At 33.9% G+C, this 24,602-nt stretch overlaps 1 protein-coding gene across 1 annotated transcript in view; it reads left to right on the top strand.

The window, feature by feature from the left end:
- The window catches only part of CNTLN (centlein), a 262,849-nt gene that overhangs the window by 111,691 nt on the left and 126,556 nt on the right, over positions 1-24,602 (top strand). Inside the window, exons 7-8 of the mRNA XM_034987908.1 lie at positions 21,532-21,708; positions 23,833-23,958. Of these exons, the coding sequence (XP_034843799.1) occupies positions 21,532-21,708; positions 23,833-23,958 (303 nt within the window). The remainder of the gene's footprint in view (positions 1-21,531; positions 21,709-23,832; positions 23,959-24,602) is intronic.

The following is a 24,602-nucleotide window of genomic DNA, read 5'->3' as shown; positions in this document are numbered from 1 at the left end:
TTTCTTTCTTTCTTTCTTTCTTTCTTTCTTTCTTTCTTTCTTTCTTTTTTCTTTTCTTTCTTTCTTCTTTCAATACAAGCCAATTCTAAGATTTTACAGGGAATACACAGAGTCCAGTGACCTGAAAGAGCAAAATCAAGTTTCATAAAGAAAAAAATTGGAGGACTTACACTACCTGATTTTCAAACATATTTAGCAAGCTAAAAGAAAATCAAGATAGTGTGCTATTGGCATAATAATTGACAAAATAATCAGTAGAACAGAATAGAGTCCAGAAAAATACCTACTCATATATATGTCACTTTATAGTAACTCTTGAAACAATAAGGTAAATCACTTTATTCTTTTTCAAGAATGTTCTGTATAGGGTGCCTGGGTGGCTCAGTCATTAAGCACCTACCTTCGGCTCAAGTCATGATCCCAGGTCCTGGGATCGAGTCCCGCATCAGGCTTCTTGCTGAGCAGGATGCCTCCTTCTCCCTCTCCCACTCCCCCTGCTTGTGTTCCCTCTCTAGCTGTCTCTCTCTGTCAAATAAATAAATAAAATCCTAAAAAAAAAAAAGAATGTTCTATATATTTTGGCTCGGTTGCATTTTAAAGAAATTTTAGTATCACTTCATCAATTTTAGAAATATGCATTTGTTTAGGAATGTTTCTAATTTAACCTGTGATTTTCTTCTTACCCCTTTGGTTATTCTGATGTGTATTGCCTCCTTTTGAAATATTTGGGTGTTTTTCCTTGTATAGATCTTCCTCAGCTTACAATGTGTTTACATCCCTATAAACCCATCCTAAATTGAAGATACTGTAAGTTGAAAATACCCTCAATACACCTAACCTACCAAACATCATAGTTTAGCCTAGCCTATGTTAAACTGCTCAGAATATTTACATTAGCCTACAATTGGGCAAAATTATCTAACACAAAGCTTCTTTTATAATAAACTGTTGAATATCTCACATATGTGGAATACTGTATTGAAAGTAACAGAGGGACGCCTGGGTGGCTCAGTTGGTTAAGCAGCTGCCTTCGGCCCAGGTCATGATCCCAGAGTCCTGGGATCGAGTCCCACATCGGGCTCCTTGCTCAGCAGGGAGCCTGCTTCTCCCTCTCTCTCCCTCTGCTTGTGCTCTCTCTGTCAAATAAATAAAATCTAAAAAAAAAAAAAAAAAAAGAAAGTAACAGAAACCAGAATGGTGATATGGGTATGGAATAGTTGTTAAGTGTACAGGTTGTTCACTCTTGTGATCACTTGGCTGACTGGGAGCTGAGGCTCGCTGTTGTTACCCAGCATGACAAGAGAGGATCGTACTGCATTATTGCTAACCTGGGAAGAGATAAAAATTCAAAACTCAAAGTACAGTTTCTACTAAGTGCAAATTGTTTTCGCATTATCATAAAGTCAAAAAAATCAGACGTGGAACCCGTTGTAAGTCAGGGACAATTTGTAAGTGTTACTGCTATTCACTTCTAATATACCTCTATTGTGGTCAGAGATAGTACTCCCTAAGATTATTGTATTTGAAATTTATTGAGACTTGTTGTATCGCCAGCATATGGTTTATGTGTACTTGCAGATAATTTGTATTCTGCAGCTTTTGGGTGGAGTGTTCCTTAAATATCAATATTAATTATGTCATTGTGGTTGATAGTGTTCAGATCTTCTGTCTTTAATGATTTTTGTATTTAATATTTTTATCAGTTTTTCTGTCAGTTGCTTAAGAGAGAGCTGTTAGAATCTCCCTCTGGTAGTCAGGTCTTTCTGATTAAATGAACCCTTTGTCATTATAAAATGTTACTTTTATTTATAATATTCTGTTGGCTTGAGACCCGATTTTACTTTGATATAGCCTATCTGACTCATTAATGGTTACATTTTACATGGTATACCTTTTCCCATCCTTTTAATTTCCACCTATAGGTGTTTTTATGTTAAAGTATACATAGTTGGGTCCTATATTTTTTGTTCATTCTGACAGTTTCTTCTTTTTCACTGCAGTGTTAATCCATTTAGAATTAATATAATTATTAATATAATATTATATAATATAATGGGTTTTATGTACCATTTTACCATTTTTTAAAAAATTTATCCTGTTTCTGTTCCTTTGTCCCTCTTTTCTTTCTTTCTTTTGGGTTGACTGTTTACATTTTTTTTTTTTAAAGATTTTATTTATTTATTCATGAGAGACAGAGAGAGAGAGAAAGAGAGAGGCAGAGGGAGAAGCAGGCTCCCAAGGAGCAGGGAGCCCGATGCGGGACTCGATCCCAGGACCCTGGGATCACGACCTGAGCCGAAGGCAGACGCTTAACCATCTGAGCCACCCAGGCGCCTGACTGTTTACATATTTTTAAGAGCAATTTAAAAATTTCAGTTTTCTGTCTTCTGGACTCAGCTGTTTCTCATGATAAGTCAGAGGGAATTTGTTTCATTATTTACTTAAATGTGATTTACCAGTTTTGTCTAGCTTCTTTTAAAAAATATCTTAGCTTTAGTTTTAAGCATTTTAACTATGACGTTTCCAAGTATGGTTTTCATTATAATCAGCCTTCTTGCAGTTTGCTGGGTTTCTTGATTTTTGTTTAAAAAAAAAAAGTGTATGTATTTATTTACTGAACTAAATAGGGGGAAAGTGTTGACATGATTTCTTCAGTTATTTTTCTGACTCCTCTCTTCTCCATTTGAGATTCCTGTTTCACTTGTGTTAGACTTTTCAATGTTATCCCCTAGATCAGCAAGTCTGTCTTCATTTTTTTAAATCTTTTAATGTCTATGTATCTTCAGATTAGCTAATTTCTACTAATTTATGTTCAAATAACTGACATTTCTGTTATCCCCAGTTTGCTTTTTAAGTCTTTTCTGTGAATTATTCTTTAAATATTGTATGTTTCAGTACTGGAATTTTCATTTGTTTCATTATTGTAGTATATATTTATCTGTGGGGTTGTGTAGTGTATATTGTGAGAGAGATGTTATAGATACTCTGGTTTCTGTTGTACTACTTATGTAAGTGTTGAAGTTTTTTTGTTTTTGTTTTTAATCAGAATTTAACTAGGTTAGACTTAAACTCTAAGCCCCGTTTTCCTTCAGGTAGGTACGTTAAATTGCTCTTATGTTCTTTTAACCTTATCTTGATTGTTTAGAGGTTTTGTCCAGTGCATGAGGAGTTGAGCTACCAGTCATACTTTTGGTTCTCTCTTTTCTACAATTTTCCCTTTCTGGCTGCAGTGGCAGGCCTGAACTTTGTCCTCTATACATTTCTGTTGGAATTTTAGCCTTCGCACATAGTGTCTGTTGTGGGCCACCCTTAGGTCAAAATCCATAAAAAAGGGAAGGTTATTCAATGTTGTTCTATTTTCTAAGTATTAATTCTTATTCAGATTCTCCCTGTGTTTGATTATTGTCTGTTATCTTCAGGTAGTTGTTTTTATATTTTGCTCAGAGTTCAAATAGTTATTATAGGCAGGAGGCTTAATCTGATAGAATCAGTTCAGCCATTATTGTAAGTGGAACTCCCCCATCTTTTGACTTTTTAGAGTGAGTTTTAAATTACTTTTAAACACTTTTCATACAATGCAGGAAACTTAATACATTCTCCTTTATCTCTTCACCTGTTTTCACTATGTTTGTCTTACATTTTGATCCTACATACATTTTCATCCTCTAAAGACATTATCATTACTGTCATTAAAGAATCAGTATTCATATAGAATTTTTATTCACCTGAGTGTTCTTCCTTCTTCTCTGCAATTCTGTGTTTCTCTCAAGAATCTTTTGTCTTCTGTATTGAGCATTCCTCCAGTGTGGGTAGATCTGAGAGAGCTCTGGGGAGAGGAGTAAGAGGTGACCTCAGAGGGGCAGATGTGGGCTCAGGTCTCCTAGAGCCTTCTTAGGCCACCATAAGGATGCAGGTTTTACAATGAGTGAGATGGAAATCCATTGGCATGTTTCAAATAGAAATGCAACATGGAACCTATTGGAGTGTTTCAATCAGAAGACTGCTAATAAGATCTAACTTCAGTTTTAAAAGGCTCACACTGGCTGCAGTACAGAAAGGAGACTACAGGAGGGCAAGGATGGGAACTGGGGGACAAATTCAAGAGGAAATTGTAAGGGTAAAGATGAAACTCAGGGGTGTTTAGGTTAGGTTGTGAGACATACTGTGATTTTGGAAAATAATTCAAAAGTAGAACCCACAAGATTTGAAGATAGCTTAGATGTGAAGTTTGGGAAGAAAGGAGGAATTAAAAAAATGAATCCAGGATTTCTAGGCCTTACTAAGTGGAGAAATAGATTTGCCATATTCTGAGGCAGGAAATACTATTCTTGCATTTCTCCTAACAGGAAGGAGGACACTGAAGTTATACAGAGAGAAGTGGTAGCCCTGGATCAGGGAAATAGTACTAGGAATGGAGAGAAATGGGTGACTCAGGATTTCTACCAATTAGTAACATATTCTTTATCATATCATTACTGTAATCCTTCTTTAGAATTTAGTCCAACTAGACTCGTCTTTTTTTTTTTAAGATTCTATTCATTTATTTTATATATAGAGAGAGTGCACGAGCGGGCGGTGGGGCAGAGGGAGAGAAAGAGAATATCAAGCAGACTCAGTGCTGAGCGTGGAGCCCCACACAGCACTCGTTCTTCCAACCCTGAGATCATGACCTGAGCTGAAATCAAGAGTCAGACACTTAGCCAGCTGAGCCACCCAGGTGCCCCTAGAGTCATTTTTTCATTCATCCATTCTTCCATCCATCCATTTATCATTTATTCATTCATGTATTATTCAGTGATATAATCAATATTTATTAAAATCCTACTGTATTCTAGGTACTAGGTTTGAGATTCTACATTTATTTCACATTCCCAGATGATACTGTGATAGCTGGTCCGGGGATCACCCTTTGATTAATAAGAGACTAAGTGGGCAAGTTGAGGGGAAATTTTAGGAATATTTTATTCTCCCATTTTTCCTATCCCTAGTTTATTTTTTTCAAATGCTTTTATAGTGGGACTTTTTGAGTAATAGATAACAAATTCTGGATCCTTCATCTGTGTTACCTTGCACAAATTACTTAATTTCTCTATGCCTCAGTTTTATCATTTTTAAAATGGATATTATAATAGTACCTACCTCATAGGAGTTTTATGAAGATTACATGAGGCAATGCTGGTAGGCATTTGGAGTAATAATTAGGTTATTATTGGTTAGGTCTTAATATCATTATATAGAAAAAACACTTCTTATGTCATATTAGTAAATTTAAAATTTTTTTCCTGTATTGATGGTGATTTATCTTCTTTCTGAGATCACTTATAATCAGAATTATTGGTGAGCTGACAGTCTTTGCCATAGAAAAGGGCAAAGCTAATTGGTTCATATGGGATTGAAACCTGTGACCTTTGATTTCTTAGCACCTTGGCTCTTAACTACCTGAATAGTTAATAGTTAATAATAGTTTTGAATGACTGCCTGTTCTTATTTCAGAGTGCTTGTTTATCTTTTTCATGTAGAAGTACCATTTCTTGCCTTGAAGGAATATCTTACAGTAGAGGGCAAGAGAGAAACCTAAGCCTTACACTTACTATGTTCACCTATGAATAAGAGTCACTTCATGTGGCTAACAGCAGACCGCAAGATTGGGGTTGTGACTTTTAACCACAGGCTTGTTTATTTTTATTTCATATCACTGATAGTCTATTTCTTCCTTGCCTAAGTGGCAGAGAATTGTTTTTCTATATGTTGTTTTCCCTTATGTTCTCACTTTTTTTTTCAAAAATTTTATCACTAAATATTTGAATTCCACAAAAAAATAAATGTAATGTCTGTGTACCCACCAGAAGCTATCAACCAAAACTCTGGATGCTACCTGTGTGCTCTTCTTTGATCCCATTTTATTTATTTCCCTAAAGATAATTACTCTCTTGGATATTAATTTTTATTTTTTAATTTTAATTTTTTAAATTAATTCCTGCCTATTAAAACCATTTTCTTAAATAATATATCACTTGGTATTGCCTTTATTTAAACCTTAAAAATATCATCCTCTGGGGTGCCTGGGTGGCTCGGTTAAGCATCTGACTCAATTTTGGCTCAGGTCATACTCCCAGGGTCCTGAGGTCGAGCATGGGTGTCAGGCTCTGTGCTGTGCATGGAGTCTGCTTAGGATTCTCACTCTCTTCCTCTCCTTCTGCTCCTCCTCCTTTGCCCGCCCTCCCCCCCCCCCCCCGCTCACACCTGCTTGCTCTCTCTCTCTCTTTCTCAAAAGAAAATAATCATCCTCTTTGTATATTATTCTCCACAACTAGGTTTTTTTCTTTGAACTTTATTTTTGTAAGATAACTAACTCACTGCTGTTGAGTGTAGCTATAGTTGTTTCCCCTTCTATGGAATAGTCTATTGTATGAATAGGCTACAATTTATTTATCTACTCTTTTTGTCACTGCACATTTTTTTGTTTTGTTTTTATTTTTTTTGCTCTAGGAATTTTTACACACTGCTGTTATGAATGTTGTAGTACATGTGTCCATACCCACATGTGCAAGACTTTTTAAAGGATATATTGCTAAGGGTGAAATCGCCTGTCATGGAAATGCAAATGTTCAGGTTTACAAGAAAACGCCAAATTGTTTGCCAAAGTGGTTGTCTCAAATGATCAACTTCTTAGTTACATTCTTAAAAGGGATAAAATAGTATTCCATTCTGGTTTCAGTTTGTATTTCTTTGGTTTCTAATGAGCTTGAGCATCTTATGTTTATGTTACATGAAATACCTGTTTGTGTCTTTTGCTCATCTTTCTATTAGAATGTTTGTCTTTTTGTTGAAGTTCCTTGTTTTAGATCCTAATCTTTTGTTAGTTATTATATTATTGACCATAATGTGAGCTTCTATATTACATAAACCCATATGTCTGAGGTTTAAAATAATTTATTTCTTATTTACATTACAGTCCAATGTGGGTATTACTTGGATTTTCAGCTTCTGAGCAGTGATTTAGAGATCTAGGCTCCTTTCATTTCTTGGATCCATTAGCTTTCAACATGGCTATCAAAGTTGTCCTGGAATCATGTCTACTCCAGCAAACAAGAAGGGAAAAGGGGCCTAGAGAATCATGTTTAGGAAGTATTTATGAATAAGGCTTCAAAGTGGTACATAATACTTCTGCCAGCATTGTTTGGCAAAGAATTGCAAAGAAGATTGGGAAATATGAACCCCCAAATATTGGAAAACATGTGTCCATTTCCAAAAGAAGTGAGTTTAGAGATCAGTGAGCAGTCTCAGCTTTCAGTTATAATTGTTGCAAATATCTTCTTGCTTGTGGCTTGTCTTTTCACATATTCTGTGGTATCTTTTGAAAAATGGTTATTAATTTTAATATAGTTGAATTTCTCATCATTTCCTCTTAAACTTTGTGCTTACTGTATCTTGTTTAAGAAATCCAACTTTATCCTGAACTCAAGATATTTTCCTATATTTTCATCTAAAGCATTATAGTTTTGACTTCCATATATAAGTCTTTATGTGGAATTGATTTTTGTTTATTGTAAAGAATATTCAATTTAGTTGTTTTTTTTTAAATCTGGATATCTGCTTGTTTTAGCACTATTGTGCTAATTAATAATCACTCCTTTTCTCAATGATCTGCACTGCTTCCTCTGTTTTTTTTTTTTTTCCCTTTTAGAGAAGGGGGGTAGAGGGGTAGGGGGAGAAGGAGAGAGAGAATCTTAAGCAGGCTCCACACCCAGTGCAGAGCCCTATGCAGGGTTTAGTCTCACAACTCGAGATCATAACCTGAGCTGAAATCAAGTCAGACGCTTAACTGACTGAGCCACCCAGGCATCCCTCCTCTGACATTTTTTATTTAATGTATATATGGGTCCATATTTAAGTGGGTCTATTTTAGGCTCTGTATTCTGTTGTGTTGGGTAACTTTTTTTTAATCCCTGAAATAACAACATTGTATTTGTTATTATAGCTTTATGATGAGTTTTGATATCTGATATAATAAATCTCTTCAGTTTATTCTTCTTCAACTGTGCTTTGGATATTCTTGCTCTTCAGTATAATGTTTGTAATCGGCTAGGATTAATTTGAGAAGAAATGACGTTTTTAGCATTTTAAATCTTTTTATCCCTAAGTATGCTATATATACTTCAATTTAGGTATTCTTTAATGCATTTTTAAAACGTTTTGTAGTTTTATTCATAGAAGTCTTATGTCTCTTTATTAGATAATGTAATAGCTACTGTCTCTTACTAGATTTTGAGTAGCTTACATTTTTGTTGCTATTTTACCTACTTTTTGTTAGATTTTTCGCTTTTGTATAGCAATGCAATTGATTTTTAAATGTTTATCTTATATCCAGCCACCCTGTTAATCTCTTATTAATTCTAATATGTTTTATAGATTCCTCTGGGTTTTCTGTGTAGATAGCTTCCCAGTTTTATTTTTTCCTTAAAAATCCTATTTTTTTTCTAAATTTTTATTTAAATTCTAGTTAGTTCTTAATCAAGACATGAACAGACATTTCTCTAAAGAAGACATACAAATGGCCAACAGGCACATGAAAAAATGCTCACCATCACTTAGCATTAGGGAAATACAAATCAAAACCACAACGAGATACCACCTCACACCAGTCAGAATGGCTAAAATTAACAAGTCAGGAAACAACAGATATTGGCAAGGATGTGGAGAAAGGGGAACCCCCTTACACTGTGGGTGGAATGCAAACTGGTGCAGCCACTCTAGAAAACAGTATGGAGGGGTGCCTGGGTGGCTCAGTCAGCTGAGCGGCTGCCTTTGGCTCAGGTCATGATCCCAGGGTCCTGGGGTCGAGCCCTGCATCAGGCTCCCTGCTTAACGGAGAGTCTTCTTCCTCTCCCTCTGCCTCTCCCCCTTCTCGTGCTCTCTCTCTCAAATAAATAAATAAAATCTTAAGAAAAAAAAGAATGTTCATTTAAAAAAAAAAACCAGTATGGAGGTTCTTCAAAAAGTTACAAATACAAATAGAAATACAATTGGAAAAGTTACAAATACAAATGGAAATACAATTTCCAGCAATTGCGCTACTAGGTATTTACCCCAAAGATACAAATGCAGTGATCCAAAGGGGCACCTGCATCCCAATGTTTATAGCAGCAATGTCCACAATAGTCAAACTGTAGAAAGACTTCACATGTCCATCGACAGATGAATGGATAAAGATGTGGTGTATATATATACAATGGAATACTACTCAGCCATCAAAAAATGAAATCTTGCCATTTGTAGTGACATGGATGGAACTGGAGGGTATTATGTTAAGCAAAATAAGTCAATCAGAGAAAGACAATTATCATGTGATCTCACTCATATGTGGAATCTAAAAAACAAAACAGAGGATCATAGGGGAAGGGAGGGAAAAATAAAACAAGATGAAATCAGAGAGGGAGACAAACCATAAGAGACTCTTAATCATAGGAAACAAACTGAGGGTTGCTGGAGGGGAAGATGGTGGAGGATGGGGTAACTGGATGCTAGACATTAAGGAGGGTATGTGATGTAATGAACACTGGGTATTATATAAGACTAATGAATCACTGAACTCTACCTCTGAAATTAATAATACATTATATGTTAATTGAACTTAAATAAAAAAAGAAAAAATGAAATGACCTGGTAAACTGAAAAAAAAAATAAATGCTTGTTAATTAACATATAGTGTAATATTGGTTTCAGGAGTAGAATTTAGTGATTCATCACTTACGTATACACTTACATATACACTCATCATAATAAGTACCTTCCTTAATACCCATTGCCCATTTAGCCCATCAGCCACCCACCTCCCTCCACCAACCCTCAGTTTGTTCTCTATCATTAAGAGTCTCTTATGGTTTGCTTCCCTTTCTTTTTTTTTTTTCCCCTTTCCTTATGTTCATCTGTTTTGTTTCCTAGAAATTCCACATATGAGTGAAATCATATGGTATTTGTCTTTCTCTGACTGACTCATTTAGCTTAGCAAAATACAGTCTAACTCTATCCATCATTGTAAATGGCAGGATTTCATTCTTTTTTATATTTGATGACTGAGTAATATTCCAGCGTGTGTGTGTGTGTGTGTGTACCACATCTTTTTTATCCATTCATCAGTTGATGGATACTTGGGCTCTTTCCTTAGTTTGGCTCTTATTGATAATGCTTCTGTAAACACTGGGGTGTACTCCTTCAAATCTGTATATTTATATCCTTTGGGTAAATATCTAGTAGTGCAATTGATGGGTCATAGGGTAGTTCTATTTTTAACTTTTTGAGGAATCTCCATACTATTTGCCAGAGTGGCCACATCAGTTTGCATTCCCACTAAGAGTGTAAGAGGGATCCCCTTTCTCCCTCATCCTCAAAACAGGAAACGAAAATCCTAATATGTTATACCAATGTTTATACATTTTACCATACAAAAGTTCAGTGGAAGTGGTAATAGTGTCCTTGTCTTGTTCTAAATTTCAAAGGGAATATTTCACCTTGGATAAGTAAGTTAGCCATAAGTTTCTTATAGATACCCCTTTTATCAGTTTAAGGAGCCTGATTAATATCCTACATAAATGGTGATAAATTTTTTTTTTTTAAAGATTTTATTTATTTATTTGACAGAGAGAGACACAGCGAGAGAGGGAACACAAGCAGGGGGAGTGGGAGAGGGAGAAGCAGGCTTCCCGCTGAGCAGGGAGCCCGATGCGGGGCTCGATCCCAGGACCCTGGGACCATGACCTGAGCCGAAGGCAGACGCTTAACGACTGAGCCACCCAGGCGCCCCAAATGGTGATAAATTTTATCAAATGTTTTATCTTTTGATGCCTGAGGCATTTCTAATTCTTTATAAACTAATTTATTCATTTTACGGATACTTTGCTTTTGAATCTTTATTTATGAAGGAAATTGGTCTGTTACTTTTATACTGTCTTTATCTAGTTTTGCTAATAAGACCAGTCTCATACAATGAGTTATTGGGCTAAAGAGAGAATTAGAAAATTGGACTATAAAGCTGCTCAGAATGGAGTGTGGAGACACAGCATAATGTGAAATATGAAAGAGTTAAGTGGGTATGGAAGAGAGAATGAGAAGTTCAAACCATGTCTAATTGTAAAAGGTGAGATAGAGGATAGAGACATGGCAGTAAACTCCAGATATATGATAGATTTTTTTCAAGCTTTCCTGGGCAGTTTGACTTTAAATCTGCAAGCTTTTTATTGGTTCATTTTTGGGGTTTCTATCTTTTCTTTTTAAAAATAATTCATGGGGCGCCTGGGTGGCTCAGTTGGTTAAGCGACTGCCTTCCGCTCAGGTCATGATCCTGGAGTCCCAGGATCGAGTCCCACATCGGGCTCCCTGCCGAGCAGGGAGCCCGCTTCTCCCTCTGACCCTCCCCCATCTCGTGCTCTCTCTCTCTGTCTCATTCTCTCTCTCAAATAAATAAATAAAATCTTTAAAAAAAATAAAAATAAAAATAATTCATAACTAGCATGAGAGTATGGTGATTTCATAAAAATTGACACAGGAGTTAGGGCTCTTATGGTGACCCACAAACATCATAATAAAAGGCATAATGAGGTTAGTTCCAGTGAATTTAAGGCAGGTAGTGGTGGCCGGTTGAATATTGGGCGTAGAGAGGTCTCTGCCAATGGTTTCTTCTAGACATCTGTAGATTGATGTGAGGGGTTGTAAGGAAACCAGATCTTAGCCCCAGTGCTTGGCCTCGCCTTCAGTACAGATGACCATGGAAGAAGACCTGAGGAGGGAGACCTGAGGAGGGAGGCCTGGTATTAGCCTCTAAGTGTGCTTACGCTCTTGAGCTGTGTGTGTGTGTGTGCGTGTGTGTATAAGGATATAAAAAGAAAATGGAGAATATATATTTTATATCATTGGAAATGTACAGTATATAAATTTATAAACTGCTTACACAATTACCATTTCATTATAATAGGATTAAATGTTTAAAAACATTTTTGACTCCCTAATCTAACATAGGAATGTACCTTTTTTTGGTGGTGGTGGTGAGGTTTTTTTTTCATCTTTCAAATGTTTATTTTATACTCTATGGTATTAAACACAATGGATACAAAGTTATACAAGGTATAGTCCTTGTCCTCTGAGGCTTAAGGTTAATAAGTACTATCATTACCATTACTAGAAGCCTGTGTGGTCTGGTGATACACAGGAGGCTATTAGATATATTTATTTACTTAGTAGGTTATTTATTTATTTTGGGTTAACATTTTAAGCATGTACAACTAACTACCATAGGCTATGATGTTTTGTGTTTTCTTTTTTTTTAATTTGAGTATAGTTGAGAAACAATGTTACATTAGTCTCAGGTGTACAACATAGTGATACAACATCTCTCTACCTTAAGCTGAGTTCACCACAGTGTAGCTATCATCTGTCACCATACAACATTATTATAATATCATTGACTATATTCCCTATGTTGTGCCTTTTATTCCTGTGACTTATCCATTCCATAACTGGAAGCCTGAATCTCCCACTCCCCTAAGTGATTAGTATTTAAATTTTAACAAATCCTTATTGAATGAACACATGCAAAAATGCATGTCTTACTCCAAACCCATTTAGCCTTTCTCACAATTATCAAGTATTCCTTGATAACAATTCCAGTAAGTAGGACATAGGAGCATTAAGGAGTCAACTTTTGCAAGGGATTATCTAATTTTGATGTGGAATACTTACACATGTACTAAAAATTTCTGTTGTCTTTTCTTTAGCAGTGCTGAATTGACTTGGTAGAATTTTCCAACACAGCGAAGGAGAAAACGATGTATTAGTTAGCTTTGTTTTCTTGCCAATCAGGGGGTCTAGTATTGATAGTGGCTAATTGCTCAGTTGGCAGGGATCAGATTGTACTACCTTAACTTAGGCTCAGAATGCTGTTAAGCCTTGTCATACTGTAGTTGGGATATATGCCAGCATTAATAATTGGTTTGCTTTTTATGATTTTTACTTTATAATTGTTTCAGTTATACTTTTTTTTCTCATTTTCAACATGGAAGAATATCAATCTTGTACTTTCTTTGGGTATCTTACTGTTATAGTATCAAAATAATTTTTAATATATAAGGACTGTGTTGTATATAATGTACTTTAAAGTTATGTTGATCACCATCTTATTTCACACTTAACTAATTTGGAATTTATATATAAACTCATTTTGAAAAGTTGACTCATTCTGCACATTATTTTAAGTGAAAACTGCTTTAACTTAATTATACTCAATGTTTATATTTTTAATTCATTTGTATATGTACACATGGCCACGGAAATATATGGGAAATGATCTCTCAACAGTTTCATATTTAATCAACCTTTAGGAGAAAACAACTCAGCAATAAAATAATGCTATGTCATGGTTTTTAACCTTGATAAATGAAAAACCTTTTTTGTTTAAAGGAAATATTTGAAGTCTTTATCTTTTGTAAGTCTTAACTGTAAACTTTTTTTTTTCTAAAGCTCTTTCTGCATTATATTCACAAAATTTGAACTTGTGGTAATCATACAACTTCACTACCCTGCAAGAAAAATAAACCATTTCTTCTTAAAAAAGGGGGAGGAGGAATCAGTAGATATACTGATATTTTAAGCCTGCTTTAAGTTCCAAGCAGAATGAAACAGCCCAAGATATTAAAATCTAGAAATTTAGCATATATAATGGAAACTGCAACTCACCTTTAACTACTCTATAGTGGCACTTCTCTTGCTGCTATAATAAAACTTAAGAATGTTTTAGTGATTTTTTTTCCCTACTATTATTCAAAATTACATTACCCTTACTGAAATCTGAATGGCTTTTAGTGGATTAATTAAACTGTAGCTGGTTTGCCATCTGGGTGCAGCTTGTTTAGCTGCCTTTTCACAGAAAGATTTCTCATGGAATAAAGACTATTTTTTGTTAGAATACAGCTGCTAGGCTTCACTTTCTAAGAAATAAATAGTTTATGCTTTCTTAGATGAGATTTGTGATGAAATTCAACTTGTAAAACAAAAAAATCCTATTATTGCCTTTCTTTTTAAAGGTTATTAATGGTACAGTATGGGCTTTTTTATATTGTGTAAATTTGTAAAAAAATATATTGTGTGTCTTGATAACTTGTAATATTAAGTAGATCCTAGGTTTAGGCTAGATGTGAAAAAAATGGGGAACAGGGAATTAACTAAATCTGATTTTTATGGCTCAAGTGGTTTCATTAAATGAGAGTGCTCTGTGTTGTTCATTAATGAACTTGTGCCATATGCTGTAACTGTTCTGGTCAATAGCTGATAAAGAAAGGCTTGTGGGTTTGCTTTTTCTTTCTTTTTTCTTTCTTTTCTTTTTTTTATAAAGCTGGATAAAAATATCCATGTGATGGGCTTTTATCAAAGGAGTTACTTTGAATTCAGTAACTACTACTGAGGCAATATGGCTCGCAATTTGCGACCCAAAGGTAGTCATACATTATTGGAATACAGCCTACTGCGCTTCACATTACACAGATGTGAAGGCCTGATTATAGCTGCTTCATAATTAACAGTGATCCGATTTGTTTTGTGGCATAAATGGTGCATGTGTAGAACATTAGCCATGGCACTCTCATTCAAATTCAACTCAAGGGCTCAGCGGCAGGCGGGTCACGAGCTTCAGGGAGTAGAAGCACAAGCTCCTCCATATGTTCTTGCTGCATCTTACTATGGCTATGAGTGCAAGATAAGTTCCCCGAAGAACCTAATCGTGTTCTGTAATTACAGCGCGGCTTTCTGCTGGCTAGAAATGAGGGAGAAGCTAAAACACTCCCTCATCAGATAATTTGTAAATTACTTTACATGGCGGATGCCTAACTCAGTTGGTTTTCAACTGCTGAAATTATAAATAATTGTAACAGATGTGGCAATATGGCTGGCCTCCAATAAATGAGGCCCTTGATAATTTGGCCAACCCTTTGACAGGCCAATTTAATAAAATGTGAACAAAATCTTCTTGCTAATAATTTATCATCCTTTTTCCCAATAGAATAAATTTAATTACCCTAGCAGTTAACAAGGTCACACCCAGATGCCAAACTCGGCTACAGTTTTGATAATGCAATCAGGAATTGAGAGGTGATGACAGCGTTGTTGTTTTTTTCATTACCTGGCTTCACATAAACACAGGTGGCGTAGCTTTCTTGTCAGTTTTTAATAATTACAGGCTATTATGGAATGCATAGTTAGCAGATTGAAAACCACACTTTAGTGAATTTGTTGGAGTATGATTGAGGTTTTAATGTATAGAGATGATAATGCATAACAAGCATAGTCCCTTGCTTATAGCTTTAGTGCACAAATTTCGATTCTTTTACTGGTGACATAAGTGTCAAATGTTTACAAAACTTAGAGTACACATTTATAGTGAGTGATGGATTGCACCTAAAAGTTCATATTTAGAGACACGCTGAAGAGGAAGTTATTTACTTGAATCTAGAAATTCATTTTAGGACACCATTAACAGGTATACTTTAAATATTTAGATTTGCAAATTCAGACGATGTGAGGCATATAGTAACCTTCTGGAAAAACTTGTGTTCAATTTTGCTATTTAAGGTTAAAAAAACAAAAAAACAAATCTATATGCATATCACTTAGTCTTTCCATTCTTATTTTTAAGTGAGCCCAGGATTAGTTTACTCTTGGGATTAGAATCTGCAGTCAATGTGTATATTACAGAGTTAACACTCTAAACAATCTTTTGTGACATGTAAATATCCACTAATTTTTGTCAGTGCAGTGTGATATTTACATGTCATAGAAGAAACAACTACCTTGTGGTTGCTCAATTTTGTAATACAGAGACTGTTGTCATTCACTGGATGTGACTGTAAGCCAACAGAGCACCTATTTATAACCCATTCACATTAAATATGGTGTTTGGAAGTAGTTAAAAGTTATGAAATTAGATTTTTCCCTTTATTTGTTCATTAATTTGGCTGTATCACACAAGTGTTTAGATGCCAAAGGAAAGTTTAATTTAACTGATTATAGTACTGAATTTTGCTATAATGTGACGTTCAGGTGGTATTTATGAGATGAGATGTGATAGTTTAAATTAGTAAATAATTTCATTATATTTTGTGATCTCTAAATGCAATGGGAGGATATTGGGGTTGAAAGTGAGTGGATTGAAGACATGCAGATATTTGTATTTTTAAAAATTGGGTACTAGCTTAGTTTTGTTATTATTAAATATTAGTCATTTATTACTCAATTTAGTAGTCTTTCTAAAAGTGAGGTGTGAATTTAAACTGGTACACCTAATTCCATTTGTGAACTTTTGTAATAAGACTATCTTGAATTATGATGTCATGTGGACTTGATGTTATTTTTCTTTTTCCCCTTTAAAAAAATAACGTGACTATTATTAAATTTACCCATTTTCAGGTGGTGGATGATTCAGCTAACAGTGTTTTATAAATTGGCAGTAGATGTATTTTCCCATTTCTAAAATCAATTTTAAATAAAATGGCAAGTTTTTGTAGAGATTCAGGTATTTCATGAGAAGAAAATTTTGTGTGTGTATATATATATATATGTATGTATGTATACACACACACTTTAACATATATTATATATTTTCATACTGTGTCTTCGTCCAAGAGGATTTGAGTTCATTTTCAGAGAATAGTTATTCAGGATGTTATTTTCTCTGATACATATGTATATAGGTTAGATGTTTTATCTACACACACATATTGCAGATTTTAAGCATACATGGATGTTTAATATATATTTAATTTTCAGTGACCTTATTTTAGGAGAAATTATTTTTTTTCCTGTGGTATCATGCCCTTTTAGATGTTTTTGTTTTGCAGGCGGCTACATTATGTATTGACAGGTGTGGAATTTATACATTTCTTAAATAAGTAAGATAATATATGTGAAATGCTTATCTTCAGCTAGGACCTCAATATTTTTTCACTAAATGATAGTTACTATTATTTTAATATAGTGGGAAACAAAGGGATATGTTTAATTAAAACTTGCCAATAAGGAAAACAATTTAACTTGCAGTTCTTTGTTATAACTTTGAAACACTTTTCTGTTTATTAGGTATTATTCACTCAGCCTCTAATGTATAATGCTATACAATATTGCTTGAAGTTAATACAACATGACTAGATTGTTTCATTTATATAATTTTTTTTTTTTAAGATTTTATTTATTCATTTGACAGAGAGAGACACAGCGAGAGAGGGAACACAAGCAGGGGGAATGGGAGAGGGAGAAGCAGGCTTCCCACAGAGCAGCGAGCCTGATGCGGGGCTCAATCCCAGGACCCTGGGATCACGACCTGAGCTGAAGGCAGACACTTAACGACTGAGCCACCCGGGTGCCCCCATTTATATAATTCTTAATGTAATTTGTACAACACTTAATGAATGATTTTCCCTACCCCCCCCTTCTACTCTACATCTTCTACAGGACTTTTTGATCAAAATTATCTCTGTGGATCAATGTGAAAAAGAAGTTATATATATTAATAATGGTCAATTTAAAGATATAGTTTCAATTGGAGGCATTTGGCACATACTCCACTGATCACTTCTCATCAAGATTAACTATGGTCTAGCACCATACCATTCATTGTCTTTTAAGACTGTAATAATAATAATTCTTAGTAAGAAAATTAAACTTTTCAAAGATTCTTGGGTTTTAAGGGCAATAGATAAAATGAACTTCCCCAGACAGGGGTACTGGTTGTCTTGATTATGCTAAACCTTCAAAGCAGCACTTGAAAGGATAATGACAAGTAAAGATATACATTTTTCTCGTATATGTTATACATAGTTTACAAAGCACATTGAGTATAGTATGGATGGGGGACAGTGGAATGACCTGACAAACACTACTTTATCCAGATGATCTAGGTCACTGTCAAGAGTTAAACCATGTTGATAGTATGTACGCTTGATATAATGAAAATGTCACTTTGCTTCTGTGATCTTCCTCCCCCAAACTCATAACCCCAGTCTAATCATGAGAAAAACTCAGACAAATTCCAATAGAGAGGCATCTACAGTGCACCTGATTATCATTTACTCATCAAAGCTATCATCAAAGCTATCAATGTTATCAAAAGTAAGTAAAGTCTGAGAAACTGTCACAGCCAAGAGTTGCTGGCATGATAAGTAAATGTAATGTGGTATTGTGGATGGGATCCTGGAACAGAAAACGGACATTATATAAAAACTTTGGAGATTTGAATACATTATGGACTTCAGTTAAAAATAATGTATGAATATTGGTTCATTACTTATAACAAATGTACCATATTAATTTTAGATGTTGATAATAGGGTAACCTGAATGGGTGGGGGTGGAAGGTATAGGACTCTACAGCACCTGCTTAGATTTCCTGTAAATATAAAACTGTTCTAAAAATTTAAGTCTGTTGATTTTGAAAGGAAGATTGAAGGGCAGAATTATAGTGGTTTTTCTTTCCTTTTTATTTTTTATTTTTTATTTTATTTATTTATTTTTTTTTTAAAGATTTTATTTATTTGACAGAGAGCGAGAGCAGGAACACAAGCAGGGGGAGTGGGAGAGGGAGAAGGAGACTCCCTGCCGGGCAGGGAGCCCGATGTGGGACTCGATCCCAGGACCCTGGGATCATGACCTGAGCCGAAGGCAGACGCTTAACGACTGAGCCACCCAGGCGCCCCTTTCCTTTCCTTTTTAAAGTCTGGGTAAATATAGCCCAAAGGTATCACTAGCAAACTATAAGGGATGAGATTATGGAAAGACTTTCACTTATCTTTCTCCTATATAATCTGAACATTTTATACTCAACTTTTATTCCTTTTATTTGAAGAAAAAAATTACATTTTGAAAAACATTTAGTGACGTGTTCATTGTAAAATTTAAGGAAATTCAAATAAATACGAAGAAAATGATTCACATGATTTTTCCACTGAGAAATGACACTAAAACATTTTAGGGCTTGTTGTTGTTGTTTTTCCTATGCATGTTTGGCGAAATCTGTTTCTATACAGTATATTCTTTGGTAACCTGCTTTTCTAATTTAACAGTTTATCATGGATATCCTTCTGTATCAACCCTCAGCATGACTAGAATGCTAAGCCAAAGGCTTGATATATTTTTATGTGCTTTGATACATATTTCAAAATTTCCCTAGAAAATTTCTAACAGTTTATACTCCCACAACCATGTTCTCAAAATACAGAAGTCATAAACGGAGTCTGGTCAACATTTTAAAATTAGGAGGTTTCCCTTAGAAGCCCTAATTCCTTACTTCTTTTGAAAAATCAGTCGCTCTCGCGGTGGAGGGCCACATTCATTCACCTAGGAAAACAGTTGGCTGGATCTTGAGTAGCTACTCTCACAAAAACCCTCCTTACGCCCTTAGGTGAGGCTGAGTGTCACTTGACATTTCATTTTACCTATGCTTTTAAACATGGTCATATTAAAAGAAGTATGAAATACTTCTTGTGCCTATATCTCCTGCAAAAGTGATAAAAGGCAAGAGAGGGAGAAGATCAGATTTTAAAAACACTGGCATGTTTTTTTGTGGACATAAATAATCTATATACATGTGTAATATGTCTACAAAGTGCTGAATGAATTCCAAAGCTGTGATTTTAAAATATACTAAACACAACCCATTTTATTTACTTATCTTCCCTGCGCCTATGTGAATTTGAGTTAATTAGTGCTTTCATAGTATTTTATTTTTGAAGTTCTGTTATTGTTTGTTGAAGAATTTTAAAGGACTGCTCCCTAAATGTAAAATCCTTACTCTGATGATGACAGTATCCACAGTTGGAGCATTTTTAATGTCTTCACAAATATTTGAATTATTTATCATTACAGCTCCTTGATTGAATATTCCTGTTTCTTACATTCTTATCTACTACATTATAATCCAGTGATGACTTAGAAAACTCACTTATTTAAACTCATTTAAAAAATATGGGACTGCTTATGGGATATACCAATAAAACTAAAGTTAGGTTATTTCTGTTTTATTCTAAGTTTTTGTTTGGCCTTGAACAACTTATTTTAAATTTCTTTGGTAAACGGTGGGATATTAATATATTCTTAATAATTGTATTTAAAGGAACCTGAATAAGAGCAGGTGGCTTTTGAAAACTGTTCAGATTAGTGGCCCAGTCAAAGGAAATAGTTATAAACATCATAAATTTGCTTACGTGATAGGAAGAAAAAATGAAATAAATAATGGTCATATGGTGATTAAAAGTGGGAGGAAAGAATAGGGCAAAATCGTTTAGAGTTTGGAATGAAAGTGCTTGAAGTATTTTAATTTGATATTTAAAGAAAGGTAATGAAGTAAGTATTTAATATATGGTAAGTGTGGTAAGGGTACAATATAAACAATACTGAGGAAAATATTTAGCAATATAATAGGATGAAGGTTGGAAAACAAATCAAGTGATTTAAATAAAGTATAATAATAATATAAATAAATCAAAGATGACCTGTCTCATAATAACTAGAAGTTAGAATTAGGACAATTTTACCTATTCCCTAAAAAAAAAAAAAAGGAAAAAGAGTTCAAGCCAGAAAAGGGTAATATTTTCCATCGTTGGTTCAGAAAAATTAAACATATATATTTCTTCTGATATCCCTTAGAAATATCACATAGGACGGATAGGGTTTTCCACATTTTAAATGAAACTATTTTCAGGGCTACTGCTTCTATATCCAATATTATAATTTTGAGATTTGACTCTCTTCGCTGGAAAAAAATAAAAACTTTGTTTTCACTATGATTTAGTGTTTTTGTTTTTTGTAAGTGGAGTGGTTAATTTGAATACGACATATGCATAGATTTTAATGGCCTCAAATATATTCAGTTAAGATGGTAGTAGAATTTCACAGAATGCTGGTTTTTACGAACTAACATTTCTTGAAGGTATCCTACATGCTTAATTTTTTTGTGATTTTTTGTTGTTGTTGCTATAATGTGGTGCTTACCATTAGCAGATTATCTGACATGTAATTTCAAAAGAGAATACAGTGGACTGTATTGACATTAAAAGTATCAGAGTTTTGTGAGTTATTATTAAATTATGATACACTGGAAGATAATTAGACTTAAAGGGCTGTTAGTTTCCTTTTCCCAAGTTTATATTCAGTGATATTATATAGCTCTTTGTGATTAAATGGTAGATTGAGTATTTCATGAGGAAATACATATGTGTATAATCATATTTTTGAAATAATTAATTTATAGATGAATGGTATGTTTCATGCAACCATGCTGTAATGTTTTTCTCCTGTAATTATTTTATTGAAAAATGCCATTGTGTTAGGATGATGGAAGTTTAGCTAATGCTAGTTTACAGTTTATTATTGAAATGCAATTTTCCTTCTCTGAATACTTACTATTTATATAATGTAATAATAACATATAAGTATTTGCATATATAGAAATAATATACAAACATGCATATATATTTGCACATATACTTTTTTTAAATAGGTATCTCAACAGCCATCTTTATCAAGCTTAGAAACTTTAATGGTCTCACAGAAGTCTGAAATTGAGTATTTACAGGGGAAACTAAAAATAGCAAATGAAAAACTGTTAGAGAGCAAATCTACCAACAAGGCTTCCTCAGAGAAGAGCTCCTGGACAAGTACTGAAAGAAAACATAAGGTAGGGACATTTTGTCATTTTGTGAATTTGTCAGGGTGAAGCTGGCAAGGCCAGTGATGAAGTTTAAAAACAAAGAGCATTTACCTCTCTGCTTATATTTCTGGGAGCTTTTTTTTTTTCCTGGAAGCTTTAAAAAAACATTTATGTGCCAAATGCTTGATAAAAAATTGTTGTGTGGGGCTCCTGGGTGGCACAGTCGGTTAATCAGCTGTGGTCAGCTCAGGTCATGATCCCAGGGTCCTGGGATCAAGCCCCTTGTCTGGCTCCCTGCTCAGCGGGGAGCCTGCTTCTCCCTCCCCCTGCTCTTGCACTCTCTCGTGCTCTTTCTCCCTCTCAAACAAATAAATAAAATCTTTTTAAAAAATTGTTTTAAAGACTAATGTATTCCTAATTTAATTAAATAGATTAGTAGTAGTATAGCTGTTTTGGAGTAAGTTAACATTCTTATGTTAAAAAGTTTTGCTAAACTGGGTGTTATATAAGACTGATGAATCACTGAACTCTACCTCTGAAACTAGTAATTCACTATATGTTAATTAACTGAATTTAAATGAATTTTAAAAATTTTTAAAAGTTTGGCTAAGTATCTCATATATCTAATCTATAGATAAGTTAATCTGAGTAAAAAATCATTTTAAAGTAATATTAGTTGTTAAAAGAAAAATATGTCTTAATGTTTCTATTTCATTCAGATATGATATTTAAAATATTACCCATGTGGATATAAACTATAAAGTGGAATTTAACATTAATTTATGCAATTATATAATTTCAGATTTAAAGGTATAACAATAGAGAAAAATAAGCAAATTTTCCATAGCATGTTTTTAATTTATTAATGTCTAGCTTTTCCTTTTTGTAATATTTGTATTACAGTACATATACCATAGTATATAATCCTGTTATGCTGCAAAAGATTCTATCAACACTGACTACAATAAAACATTTTATAATATCATTTTGTCACTATGTTATTATGTAACATTGTAAATATGTTATCTCTAGATAAATAGAAAAATGAGGAACTTCAGACATTTTTCTCACAGTTGTTACTTCAGCAGTAGAAAATAATGATTTTACAAGCAGAAAACTATGTTTTTCAAGATAATTGTTATTAGTTCTTTCCATTTTTTTCCAATAAGTAGAGCTATCTTTGTATAAGAAGCATTTAAAATAGACCCGTTTCTATTATAGTCTTATTTACTCCCTCTAATATTATTAGTAATTTTCAGAAGGAGCTTTATATATGTATTTATTTATTTAAACATAACTGCATTATACATTTCTTGCCATTTTGGAGTAGTTTCAGAGTACTGAGCTTTATTTAAATGAAAAAAAAAATTCCTAAAATTGAGATACATTATATATAGGGCCTAATTTGGTTGCTTGCTACATTGCTGAAGTTAAAAAATGTAGCGCTTTGATGTTTCATTTCTTTTAACAAAAGTCAAGAAAATGAGAGGGATATTTGGAACGAAATTTTCTTTCTTTTTCATAAGGACATGCAGTAAGTATGAACAATATGTTGCCCAGCTTAATAGTTGCTTTCACATATTCCTTTTCCAGATTGGTATATGAAGCTGTACATAATATAAACACACATTCTTGTCTCTAGTTAGCCACATTATAGTTAATGACCATATGGTCATTATGGTATAAGATCTACTGTCTGTTGTATTTATATTCCTCAAGCATATTGTTCCTTCAACTTCACAGTGTGTTAAACTATTTCAAAGGGAAAAAAATCCTTTCCCTCTTGTTTCTGGTTGTCCTATCAAGTGTAACCTTGGACCCTTATAGAGCAATTAGACCAGCGTCTATCCCCTCCTTTGTAATGAGGTTTCTTGCATTTCTGAGTCTATAACCCTTTAGTCTTCCCTAATGGGACATCATTATTCTGAAAGAAACAATGTAAATGTAAATGAATATTCTCATTAACGAGTCACAGAGAAACCTTTAGCGGTAGCACTGTGGTAATTCCGCTTGTTATTTCTCTGGTATTCCACGCAGGATTTTTTTTATAATTCATTATTAGTATTCAGAATTACTTGTTCTTTAATTTTGCATGTCTTTCATAATCCAGTGTTCCAACTAGTTCAACCATGTCCTTGTTTTATTCTCGAGGAACCACCTGTGAAACGTTCAAGGTCTTTGTCCCCAAAGAGCTCTTTCAGAGACTCAGCAGAGCTGAGGAATCTGAGGAAAGCTGAAAGAAAGATTGGAAACTTAGAGAAGGCACTACAGCTAAAGGTGAACATTAAATCACTTCTTTAGTAATAACCTTGCAAAGATAAAGATACACCAAAGTAAACATTCACTTCACAAATCACTGCTTATCATTTATTTTTCCTGAATTTAATTACATGTATAAAAATGTATCATTGGTTGGTCTTGTTTTTCAGATTTCTGAGGATCATAAAGTAACAAAAAATTTGCTGCTCGAACGTAAATATTTATTCACTACTTTAAAATTGTTTGGGAATACTTTGGCTTAATATTGGGAATAAATTTCTTACAGTTTTTCAGAGACAAAATATAGAACTACAGCAAGTAGAGAATTTCTCATAGTTCTTCATACATGATAAACATATAAAAAGAAAAGTGAGTTAAAAATGATACTCACCTAGCTCAAGTCACTTACAACTGTCCTTTATAGAAAAGTTACATAGTCAAATGGCAAGTACATTATTTTTTCCATTTGACTGTATTGAGGGCTTTTATTTTTTTTTTGAATTTAATATGGCTAAACTTATCATTCTTTATTCACAACTACCCAAAGGCCTGTGCTATTTGAGATTTAGCCATTTAATTGAATCTCAAATAGTTTTAAGACATTTTATGACAAGACCGATGTTTTACACATGATTAGAATCCAATAAGGCTCAGGTTCTTTG

The sequence above is a fragment of the Mirounga leonina genome, unplaced genomic scaffold (assembly GCF_011800145.1).
Source record: "Mirounga leonina isolate KUSES-001 unplaced genomic scaffold, KU_Mleo_1.0 Mir_447, whole genome shotgun sequence".
Lineage (NCBI taxonomy): Eukaryota > Metazoa > Chordata > Mammalia > Carnivora > Phocidae > Mirounga > Mirounga leonina.
The sequence above is the reverse complement of the archived record's forward strand: the minus strand, read 5'-3'. Positions and strand labels throughout refer to the sequence as shown.